General features: G+C 37.3%; 1 protein-coding gene across 3 annotated transcripts; it reads right to left on the minus strand.

The window, feature by feature from the left end:
• Positions 1-237: 237 nt before the first annotated feature.
• On the minus strand, positions 238-11,285 carry LOC110798156 (cysteine-tryptophan domain-containing zinc finger protein 7). Of its 3 annotated transcripts, none has more exons than XM_022003319.2 (14): positions 10,546-11,273; positions 8,447-8,519; positions 8,241-8,362; positions 7,759-8,151; positions 5,951-7,671; positions 5,183-5,520; positions 2,903-4,257; positions 2,662-2,816; positions 2,103-2,263; positions 1,686-1,834; positions 1,251-1,526; positions 1,022-1,159; positions 783-915; positions 238-536 (listed from the first exon to the last, which is right to left on the minus strand). In XM_022003319.2, exons 1-11 carry the CDS (start codon positions 10,642-10,644, stop codon positions 1,332-1,334), a joined length of 4,761 nt encoding a protein of 1,586 aa, XP_021859011.1. In that variant the 5' UTR covers positions 10,645-11,273; the 3' UTR covers positions 238-536; positions 783-915; positions 1,022-1,159; positions 1,251-1,331. The 3 variants fall into 3 exon arrangements, with proteins under 3 accessions (XP_021859011.1, XP_021859012.1, XP_021859013.1); XM_022003320.2 differs by having other exon boundaries at positions 2,903-4,254; positions 10,546-11,272; XM_022003321.2 differs by lacking the exons at positions 238-536; positions 783-915; positions 1,022-1,159; ... (1 more) ...; positions 1,686-1,834; positions 2,662-2,816 and having other exon boundaries at positions 2,109-2,263; positions 10,546-11,285.
• Positions 11,286-12,071: the final 786 nt, after the last annotated feature.

Below are 12,071 nucleotides of genomic sequence, written 5' to 3' on the forward strand. Positions count from 1 at the left end.
CGAGTATTGAGGGACGGAGGAAGTAATTGCTTGTGATCCATCTAAACCTAAATTCCAACATTCTTGGTGTTAACTTCTTACTAATCTTTCTCTGTTCATACACAAATTTGGTTTTAAAATATAAGTGTAAAGATAATTTAATTCCAAATGTTCTTTTAATATTAAAATGGAGTATGGTAAATTCATTCCACACTTATGTTTGAGTTGTGCGTTCATCTTCGACAATTAGCAGAATGCTGAACTAAAAACTCTCCTTTTCCTCTGGTAATTTCTTTCTACAAAGATCTCCGCAAATGAAATATGAATTCAATTTCGTTAACAACCCACTGATAAAGATATGTGCATCGGATTCTCTACCAAGAAACTCGTAAGAAAAAAAAGAAGAAAAAGAAAATCCCTTTTATGTACGTGTTCCAATATATGGGGAAAAATGGTTATCGAAAAAAGGCCAAAAAGAACGACTCCGGGGGTATTCATCTTCTATTATTCAAAATTGCTGCCATTAATCAATTTGCTTCAGCACCAAGTGATCAGACCTGCAACGAAACATCGATTAGCAGAGTATTAATCATTCTACGCAAATGCATAATGTCGTTTTAAAGTAAACGGAAACTAGTAGGGTACGAAATGCCCTAAACTATTAAACCGAGTTAGACTAGGGTTATGAGTACTACTGAAGTTTCACCCCCTGTTTGTTAGGCATTAAGCCAGAGTGCCAGAATACTGCAAATTGCTTTCAGACCAACTCTTAAGCGTTAAAACGTCGAATGGAAAAGTTTTACCTGTTGGTTTTCACAACCAAGTGCTGGTAGCAAGGCAGCATGAACACCCCAAAGAGAACTGTTAATTGGTTCCTCGAGTTAAATTGTTTTTACTGTATATTTACAAACAACGATCATCCCCCATGCTCCTCAACTGGCGATATAGAATAGAAGAAAGAATAAGAAGAAATAAAACAATGGGATAATAATAAAAAATAAGGCAACATAACCTTTTATAAGTTCGGAAATGCACTACATACCTCGGTAGTTTCTGGGGATATGCAAGTAATCTAAGTCTAAATAATCCTTTCACAATTACCCATTTTATCTTCTGTACATGTTTTGGTTTTAATCGTATAAAAGCTTTGAAGCCAACTGAGTGACTTTACACCATACACCTGCAATGGAGACAACTCATAAGCCGATCTAAACAACCACTTCGTATTTACTTGCGCATAATGCATTTAAGAAAAGGGGAAGAGGACATACCAAAAAAAAAAAGGTATTTTGGGATCTGAAACTTCAGCTTCACTGCTTCAGATGAATGAATTTGCAAATTCATGTTGAACATTAAGACTTGATAGACTCCATTGCGAGGCGCACCAGATGTAAAAGGCTATCAACATCATGGAAACTGAAATCTAGGACACTCTTAATGGACAATATGCCCTCCTCATTTCCTGCCTGTGTAAAGACTGGCATTGAGGCTGCAAAAGCACTTTGCGATCTTCTAGATGCCTCCATTGCAAGATTGATATCATGTGTCTGCAATCAAACACGAGCTATTAGACTTGGGCAATCAATGAAACATCATGTAATTTCATGACACATTCATGATTCTGTTGGGCGGAACTAAAATTGATAATAAAACTAAAGCATCCACCATCAAACTATCAGTTATTCCTAAAAACATGGTAAACATACAAAGTCCAACAGCCGCATAAAGTTGGGCCTGTTTCCAGCAGAAACAACATGAGTTTGATGATCCATTGCAGAAATTCCATCCTTCACTGTATCAATGGCAGCTTGATTTAAGTTGTCAATATCAGAGGCAGATGATGATGGAGACTCCACTGCAAATGAAATGAAGATTTTTTACATTAGCAAGATATACTTGGCCACATTATTACATCGAATATTACACATGCTGAATAGAAGTCCAAATTTGAGATGCTAATCCTACAAAGAGTTGGGAGCTCCGTAAAAAGACTACTATTTTAGACATCAGTAGCCACCACCAGCCATCTACGTTATATATATTTACATACCTGATATCTTAAGTAGCAGCAGCACACAGATTATTAACCCCAAAGAATTTACAATCTACCAGACCATTATTACCTTGAGGAGCAGCTCTTACAGCCATTTGCAGCTCCTGACGATCTCTGTTCGCAGAAAGATCATTACAATAAACCACTCTCATATAGGCTACCTCCATACATTTGTACGCCAAAGCAGCAGAGGCCATGTCATTGCATCTTTCGTATTCAAGGGCACAATATCTGCAAATCACAATCAATGTAACTACATCAGAAAAATACAACATCAGGGAACAAAATATGTATATGTATTTTATGCTACATAAGCTCAACCAGTGATTTCATAGCAGCAGCAAACACAACATGGTGCATCAAAAGAGAGTGAAGAAAACTAAAACAAATCAAAGGGCACTGTTTTCAGTCACTTGAACATCAAAAACAAACGCCATGTAGTCTCCAATAAGCAATACCATCTAAAATATGGACTAGATCAAGGAAGAACGCGCAATTAAACCCACAGGGTCTGAATAGTCTATTCAACAAGAGTGACACGGCTTGCCTGTCCTGTTAAAATCGCTTGAATCTCAAGCTATGATAAGACAAATGGAGAAATGGAAATTCTCACAACACGGTATACATACTCGCATAATTTTGCAGTACTGGTATACACATCATTTGGTGACATCTCCCCACTTCTACTTTGATTGGTGCCAGGTTCTAACAAAGATGCTCCATGAAGAAACTTTAGTGCCGCCTGGAAGAAAATGCCAGTACTTTCTAGACCTGACCCAGCAACCTTAATGTAAACGTACCAAAAGTAAGACAAGTTGTTAACTGAACAAGATTTAAACAAAGCACACATAGGGGCAATAGACAACACACCTTCAAACGATTAGCAGAATGTTTAAGATCAGTTGCCTCTCTCAAGGCAGTTTTAGCAGCCCGATGAAAGCTATCTTTCTTTCTAGAACTTGAACCCTCAATGTCATTGGATACTTGCCCAGTGTGGTGCGTTTGTCTCAAACTAACACCGCCAACCGGAACCTGTCTGAAGGGCTTTGCATTAACATTTTCAACTCTCCCACCATTAGATCCACTACCTCCTTCAAATTCAGGAACACCATGAGAATTAGATGATACTTCCTTTTCCCTATCAATCTTGGCAACATGTGACTTTCCTTTCACAGAATTAGTTCCATCAAAATGCAACTTATTTGGGGATTTCATTATCTGATTATTAGCAACCAAATTCTGTTGTGAAGTCGATGTTCCCTCATATGTAGGGTTCACTTTACCACCTCTGTCCTTATAATCTTCAATTTTAGGTTGGGTATCCATTTTATGGGAATATCTTCCAGATGATACTTTCTTACCAAAATGATCCTCATCAGACGTGATACCAGAATTCCTAGAGAGAATAGATTTTCTATCTCTAAACCCTTCGTTATGAGGTGCAAGCTCATTAACTACACTTTCTGCTCCAGCTTTCAGCCGCTGCTCGCTATATGACCCAGATTTGTTACTTGTCCCTTTATCAGGATCAGGCTTAGAAAACTTTACAGGAGAGGATGAAATTGACCCAACTGGGGAGGATTTCACTTCACGCACTTTTGATTTAACTTTGCAGGAAATCTTTGAAGAGCTAGAGGTGGTCACATTGTCTGACAACCCCAAATCAAGAGCCATTTCGTAAGATGTTCTACCGGCAGGGGTCTTTCTAGACACCTTAGGAATGCCATCTGACCTACCTTCCTTGTGTCGACCAACGTCAGTAGCACCACCAAGATTAGATTTAGTATCATGAATCCGAGTTCTATAATTTCCCTTATCTGCATTACTCTCCACAGGCTGAACGTTCGAGAATTTTGACTTCTTCTCTTTCCTATGTTCAGACACACTATTTTTCCCTGCATCCCAGTTATTCCCTAAGTGTTCTCCTTTGCCTGAGGGTACTACTGAAGGAAAAACATTTTGCCTTTTGTCCTTCAATTTTCTCTTCTTACCAGAAACATCATACATCTCATCCTCCTTAGAAGTCATACTCTGGGTACTGTCCCTAACATTCACAGGAGGGTATTTTGAATTTCCCTTCACAAAATCCAGTGGAACTCGCTGAACAATTGGATCAAAATCTTCCATAGATTGCTGATCCACCCTTTTCATTCTCTTAGAAACTCCATATGCCTCAACATCTGCAACTCTCTTTTTTCCAATCTTTGATGGATTGCCATCACCTGCTGATGCACATACAACATTTAAATAAAACTGCTTACTATCTGTGAGAGAAAAATCACATATAAGAAATGAGAACCAAACAAAGCCCCTTAATAATTGCATACCCACTAACAAAAAGGAGGGAAGGAGCAAAACAAAAGAACAAATCTAGCAGATCACATTTGAGTTTGTTTTCGTAGTAAGAAATTTAAAAAGTTGTTCATATAACCCAAAGCAACAACTCGTAACACATTTCATATCAAAAACATGCTACATAAAATTCAATAAAAAAAGGAAAACATGGAGATTAACATGTGAGACAAAAATCTTTTATAATCTGGGAATTTAGCCTTTTACCTCACTGGTTGTCAAATATTAGTTAGTCCAACCGCAACCAGCTAAACATCTTTGTGTTCTTTCACAATTACTAAGTAAAAAAATGAAGTTGCTAAAATATTTGTCAATCGGTGACAACAATCAATCCACCATCTGACAAAAGCCATTCTTCATCATAAATTACTTCCCCGGTGTATACATAATTGGGGGAGGGGACGAGGGGGATATGCAACAGTAAAAGAATATTGATATCCCTCCTAGAAATATTAATAATAACAGACGGAAGTCACTAATAGACACAAATTATAAAGGAGGATATACACTTGATTAGACAGTCTATAACAGTAGAGAAGTGACAATTTTGAAGAAAAGCAACGCAGAAGTCCATTCCAGACGAAAATATACAAAATCTGGGAATTGTATTCGTTCAAAAAAGACAATTGGTACATGAGTTAGCGCTTCTCAAAATTATGGTTTCCAGACAAGGCATTTGCAATTCACAATTATTTTGGGCATTCAAGAAGGCTATTAGGTGAATACACAATAGGCCAGATTTCTTCCTGCTTCTAGCACCTATGACTAATAAATGAGTTTAAATGGTTGATTGCTTACCACTCTTTCGAACAGAATCTAACTCCCGGGGAAGTTTTTTCACATTCTTCATATTCCTTATTTCACCAGAGCGTTTCTGATCCTTAATGTGCAAGTCTTGAACACCATTTTGCCGTGCTACCTCTATTTTTGTCTTCACCAAATTCTTCTTTTTGCCTCCACTGGGCAAAGCGTCACAACTAGGAGCCCGACTGGCAAGAACCATGTTTGGGGCACTGGCTGACACAATTAGTGACTGATTATTCTGAATCATAGAAGCAGGATCCAGGGGCACATATGATGCCTGCAGAGCATGAGTTGTCTCATCCTCACTGAAACTACACTTGTTCATTCCAGGCCTAGAAAACAGGAATATACCATGTAAATATCAGCCAGAGAAGGAAGGGGGGAATGTTAAGCTTAAAAAATAACAAAACAATCTTAGAAAATCTTATAATTGTGTAAGATTAAGAAATGGATGCATTCTTGTAAACACTTCAAACTAAATCTGCCCATTTGCTCAGGTTTACCGTTGGTAGAGGCAAGAGCAAGCACAGGAGGGGAAGGGGAGAGATAGAGAGACGGGCTGAGGTAAAAATATACTCTTGTCAAGCAACTGGATAGACTGATTATGTCCTGTTAGTTTCATCTATTAACTAGTATATCTCTAACCCATACCACATGAAAAGACATCCAGAAGCAATTCAAAGATCTCTGTTCAAGCAGTAATACCATTTTTAACATAGGAACGAAACATCTGAATTCAGCATACTTAAGATGAAAACTTACAGCCAAGTAAGCATGCTACAAATCCACTTCATATCCTTAAAGGCATCTGCGCTCATTCCAAAAGGCATAAGCCGCCATTTGTGACATTTATCACATTCGACCCAATTTTCTACTGGCGCGTCTTGCAGCACGCCATCAACAGGGTCCTTTTCTGTAATGCAGTTAACACCTTGGAGATCTCCCAAATTAGGTCCAATAGTTAAAGCAAAACTAGTTTTATTACTGCTCGGCTTATCCTTCAGCTTTATTGTGGGTCTGGGTGTGTGTGCCCCTTGTTCTGAAATTCCCATCACTAATGAGCTCACTTCTTTTCCTTTCTTCCTTGTATTTGTCTTATCAACAACGTCATTATTCTTCCTCACTTCCTTCTGTAAATCAGTGTCACTCTTTCTACTTTTAGAAGGAATATTGTTTTTGAAAATGACTGCCTCTTTTTTAGATGCTGAAGAGCTAACAATTCCTCTAGGTGGCTCTTCAGAAGAGACTCCACCAATCCGAACATCCTTTAATTTTTTGTTGATTACAGAAGACGGGTTTTCCTTCTCGCTAAGCAGTCCTTGCTCTGCCGGCAAATGAGTCATTTCCCTGGAATGTGACTTTTGCTTCGAAGATTCAACCACATTGTCGTACTTCATCTTCTGAGAAACATCATTGTACTTATCATTTCCCTCGTCTTTCAGGGAAAGAGAACATACTTCCTTATCTTTCGGAATCATCTCTACAATTCCATTTTCCTTGCTATAAGCACCAGCCTCAATGGAACATACTGAATTATAAACTTCCTCTTTTACTTTGTCTAACGACATGCTCTGTTGTTTTAGAAGCTTGTTCACCTCATTCTCTCTCCGACCTTCATTCCTCTTCTCTGTACTAGATTCACCCTTGGAAATAAATATGACATTTTTGTCCTTTGGATGTGCTGAATCAAGTACTTCCTCTTTCACTCGGTCCTTCGAAATGTTATGTTGTTTGGAGAACTTCTTTACCTCATCATCTCTCCATCCAACTCCATCCCTCTTTTCTGTAGTGGATTCACTCCTCGGAATGAAAATGAAATTTTTATCCTTCCCCGTCTCCCCTCTTAAGGTAATAACATTCATGTCATCCTCCATCACTTCATGTGTTTTTGCTGAACCAGGTTCCTCTTTTGCCTTATGCCTAGCTACATGTAACTGTTTGATTGGGTTGTCATACTTGTCAATGTCCTCACCCAAGAAACCAACTTCAGTTTTCTTACCAAGCACAGAAGGCTTTGAACCAATGCTCTTGCTCATCAAGGAAGCACGTTCATTTTCTTCAGAATATGCACCAACTGCATTTATGGAGGCAATAAAGGGAACATCCTTGATGGTTGATGCTCCATTATCATCCCTTCTAGTAGCACTCAAGGTAACAATATTTGCAGGATATTCACAAATCTCCTTCATCAATTCCACGGGCTTCTGACTTGGAATCATTTGTTTTAATTTCTTATCCTCACTTGCCTCCTTGTGCTTTGATTTCTTGACCTTACTTGCATCCTTCGACTTTGATCTTTTCTCCTTCTTTGCTTCCTTCTTTCCCTTTGAGTACATGCTTTCATGAACAGGATTGACAGGGTTTACTTCCACTGTCTGTGGTAAACCAGCCTGCAGATTGCTCTCCATGCCCCTTAAACAAACAAAGCTATCATGAAGAGGTGAAAGCAAGTCCTTGCTCGGGAGAGGTATAGTCGTCATAATCTGCTCCAGAAGAACAACAATATTTAACATGAGCCAAAAAAAACCTACCCAGTATTTCACACATAAAGCTTAAAAGTGCATACTCACCTTGACAATAAAGGAAGGAGATTCTAAATTCATTTCTTGCAAGCCAGTTGAAATTCCATCATTCTCTGAGGGGCTACCTTCAGGAGAGGAAGAAGGGGACATATCAAGACCTAGGCCACTATAGATTGCAGACTTGTCCATAGATAAAACAGGTTTAGCCTCAGATGCCATTTTGACTCGAAACTTCAGGCAATTATTTTCGGAATGATTTTTCATCAGTTTCTTCTTTTGCGTGTTAGAAGCATTCTCTCCAGAACTTTGAAATTTGGATTGGTTGTTCACCAAGGAAGTTCCTGATTGAGACATTGCTTCGTCAGTCTGATCACCTGAGGCAGGTGTAGATCTAACTGGAAGTGTAGGCTTAGCAGTAATTGTTGGATTCTGATGGAAGTGCTGCAACAAAAGGAATTATGGATAAAGTTAGTGGTAAATAGGCTAGAATAATTAACACAAATATAGTAGATTGTTCCACAGAAATACACCTCTGATGGCAGATCTTGGGGAGACTTAGAATTAATATGGCTCTGGCTTCTTTGATTAGGTAAAATAAGAGGAGAGCGTTGTTGCATTGGCAGGAATGATCCATAGCCCCCAAATCTTGCACCTATCAAGATGATACGATTACTAAAGAATTACTTGAAAATGTGGACTAGCACAAAGAAGGTATTTCCATGGTACAAAATCTCACCCAGGCTCTCTACTGAAAGCCCACCCATAAAATCCTTCTGGTAATGTCCTAGGACATTTTCAATCTTCCTGTCCTACAGATATCCAAGACCACAATATCAAGAATAAGTTTCACAAAGGTGGTATTGGGCCACAGAAAAATGCAGTTAACAAACGAGCCACACAATATGAAAGAAAACACCTGCCATCTCATAGAGAAACCCGTAAGTCAGTAAGATAGAACTTGAAATCCACCCAAAAAAAAACCTAGAATTTCAAAAATGGGTCCAATTAACATCCATGATTCAAATCAATGTCAGCACACGAATTTTTTTGCAAATATTTAAATACAAAAACCTTCTGTGAGTTTTAAAAAAAACATAGTGCAGCTACTAATATCATAAGATCACAGTCACATTTATATTGACCATTATTATGGTTTTAAAACTCCAGACTTCAAGTCTAGAATGGCAAATCTCAACTACCAAAAATACCTATCTGAATGCTTAACTAAATATAGTCATAATAGAAAAGCTGCAATAATTCTTATCTGAGAAAGCTTGAATGAAATCACAATATTTTACCAACAAACATTCTTTGTGAATTCAAAGTTGAGCCTTCAAACTTCACACAGTCGGTATTATTTCCTGAGAATAATTGTTCATCCAGATCCGAAAGATAATAAAATTTTGTTGAAGAAACTCAGCTCCTATACACAGATCATTGGAGAAACAAAACCTAAGACGTTTTCTTGCTCAACCTTATCTTTAAAAATATGGAATGTATCTTTGCTGATTATCGCCTTAGTTGGAACAAAATTAGAAGCAGGTACCATTGATAGCTACACTTGTGAGGAAGGAAGAGTGTGACAGATTGCAAGAAGAGGGCAAGTTTCGTCTAAAATTATTTCAGAGAACCTCGACGATAAAGAACCCAGAATACACCCCTCAAATTTGATTACTCATTGGTCAACAAATTTAGTGAGTACACTACTTAAATACAGTAGGCCAGAGATGGCCCATAGTCTTTGTGTTAATAGCATCACATGATATTACAAAAAGGCTCTGTGAAGGCCAATATCATATGTAGTAAACACCTTGGTCAAACAAGAATAGGTGTAAAACTAAGTGTTCCAGAAAGATGTGCTGATAAAACCAATGCTAAGAGCAACCTTAATGTCTAGATTGTATCCTCCTGACAATAGTTGCAATATGATATCAAGTATAAATGAGGATTTTCATCAGGTGCTGACTTAAAATAATTGCAGAGCTATGTCTAGCAGTCGACAAAATACTTATCCCCTGACCAATTGACCATAGAATTTGTCAGTGAACCTTTGCCTCCGGTTCTCCAATGTTCCAGAAATCTAACACCACAAAGTCACATTTAACTAAAACGGTAATAGTTCCCTTTAAAATAGTAGGGCTGAACACAACCTTGGAAAGTAAATACATCCATCTATAAAGGGAACGATAAGAGTTACTAAAAAGGAAAGTAGGGAAATGTGTGGAAAGCACAAAGCGTTTAAGATATGAATATGAATAATGGTAGCAAAAAAAACAAGAGCAAGGTAGGATGCCATGGTGATCAAAGCCGACAACAAGCTACTCTCACTTTACATTACCCAAAGTTTCCAATTATACACTACACTTAACACCCAGGACAAAGTTGCCTTCCCTCTACGCCAAACATACACGTGAGAAACATTTACAATAAGCATATGAATTATGATCAGGAAAAGATGGAAAACACAAACACATAACAGCATACTGTTCCAGCTTCCGGGCATTAGCAGAACACGGGATAGGATAACTACATTCATCTAAATATCAGATGAATACGAGACAGGATAGCGGCATTCATCAAAATATCAGATGAAGTTCATGTTTCGAATTGTTCAAAGAGGAGGCTAATAAACATTAATCCTAATCCTTCAATCACCCATTAATACCACCTGAACGATCATACCTAAACGCCTCAACTTAACCTAACCTAACCTACTACTGAGGAATTCTATACAGAAACCTACAAAGTAGAATTCCGATTGAAACGAAACAAAGATTAATTACCAAATTTTAATCACAATAGCAAAACAACTTTAGCAATATATTTAAAGCTTACAATGTAAGAGAAGTCCCTGTCAGGATCAATGTTTTCACCATCATCATAATCATCTTGAAACAAATAAGCTTCTCCTTCTTCAAGCTCAATGTCTCTCATCTTCACAAACCCTCCTCAAAACAGACAAAAGCAGGAGAGAGAAAGAACACCAACTCAACCTAATTACGCCTAAATTACCATCTAAATCAAAAACAGCAAAACACACTTGAAATTAATTTCAAAACTTCAAAAAAACCTAAAATTATAATTCCCCGCAAAAAGAGAATTGCTTTATTATTCTCAATCAATCCAAAGAGATTTCAGAAACCCACTTCGGAAATCCAAAACCCAGAAAAACCCATGAAGCAAATCCCTCAAAACTACCATTATAAGCCACAATTTCTTCTCTTTCTTATTCTACCCAGTAAAAGAAAAACCAGTAACCTAGAAATTGTAACCAAAAAAGGCAATGAATCAATCAATCAATTCACAATATATCAAACCAACAAAAAATTCCGGAAAAGTTAATCAAACTCCTCCAAACCCCAGAAAGTTATTGACCAAAATATCAACAATCAAATATTTATAACAAAAATTTATTGAAATAAAATTTAGATGTTTGTTCTTAACAAATGCGGCTTTAATTTATTTATTTTTATTTTTTTTGTGTTTTTGTTGTTGTTCTTCTTTCTCCCTCTTAACTTCCCCCTTCTCTCTCTCTGTCTAGGCTTTTCTGAGTGGTTTTTCAACAGAAATACCAAAAAAATATACGGAGTAATTAAAATTTAAAAAAAAATATTAAAAAAATTGAAGTGTGTTTTTTCTGGGTGGGTAAAAAATTCTAGAGACCGACGTAGCCCCAAGAGAGAAAGAGAAAGAGAGAGGAGAGAGAAAGATGATGAAAACAACGAAAGGATGTTTTAGTCATTTTAAGTATGAGTGGGTGGACCCATTTGACTATTGACGCCTTTGCCGTTTTGTTGGGGTGTTGTTTTCCTGGTGTGAAGTTACGTAAATACCCTTGTATATTTTGAGAAGATAAGTGTCACATTGATTGTCCTTTTGACATGTATGATGTATGTGTATGTTTCTCTTTCATTTTGTTTGCACCTCTTTGAGTTGTTGAATGACTATAGTCTATATTGTCATACTTTGGTACTTGTTTTTAATTACTTATACTTCAAAAAATTAACAACAAAAGTTTAAATTGTGTCCACTCTTCTCTATAGGTTCGACTTTTCAAATAACCCAAGTCAATATATCAGTATCTGACACGACGCGATAACACGATCAAAATCGATGCATAATGAATATGAAATTTCTGAGAGAAAATACAAAGTAAACACAACATGAAACTAATCCGAACACGACATGTTTAGATTAATTTGTCATACTATGCAAGTATTCTACATATAACATAGTTTTGATAAATTTTGTAAACTGCACGAAATCAACCCGGGACCAAACACGAATACGACACGACAAGTTTTTCAGCTCTACTCCCAAGTATTTACCTCATTTTATGATAGTGGTTTTCGATGAGCAAC

Source organism: Spinacia oleracea, chromosome 4 (genome assembly GCF_020520425.1).
Source record: "Spinacia oleracea cultivar Varoflay chromosome 4, BTI_SOV_V1, whole genome shotgun sequence".
Classification (NCBI taxonomy): Eukaryota; Viridiplantae; Streptophyta; class Magnoliopsida; order Caryophyllales; family Amaranthaceae; genus Spinacia; species Spinacia oleracea.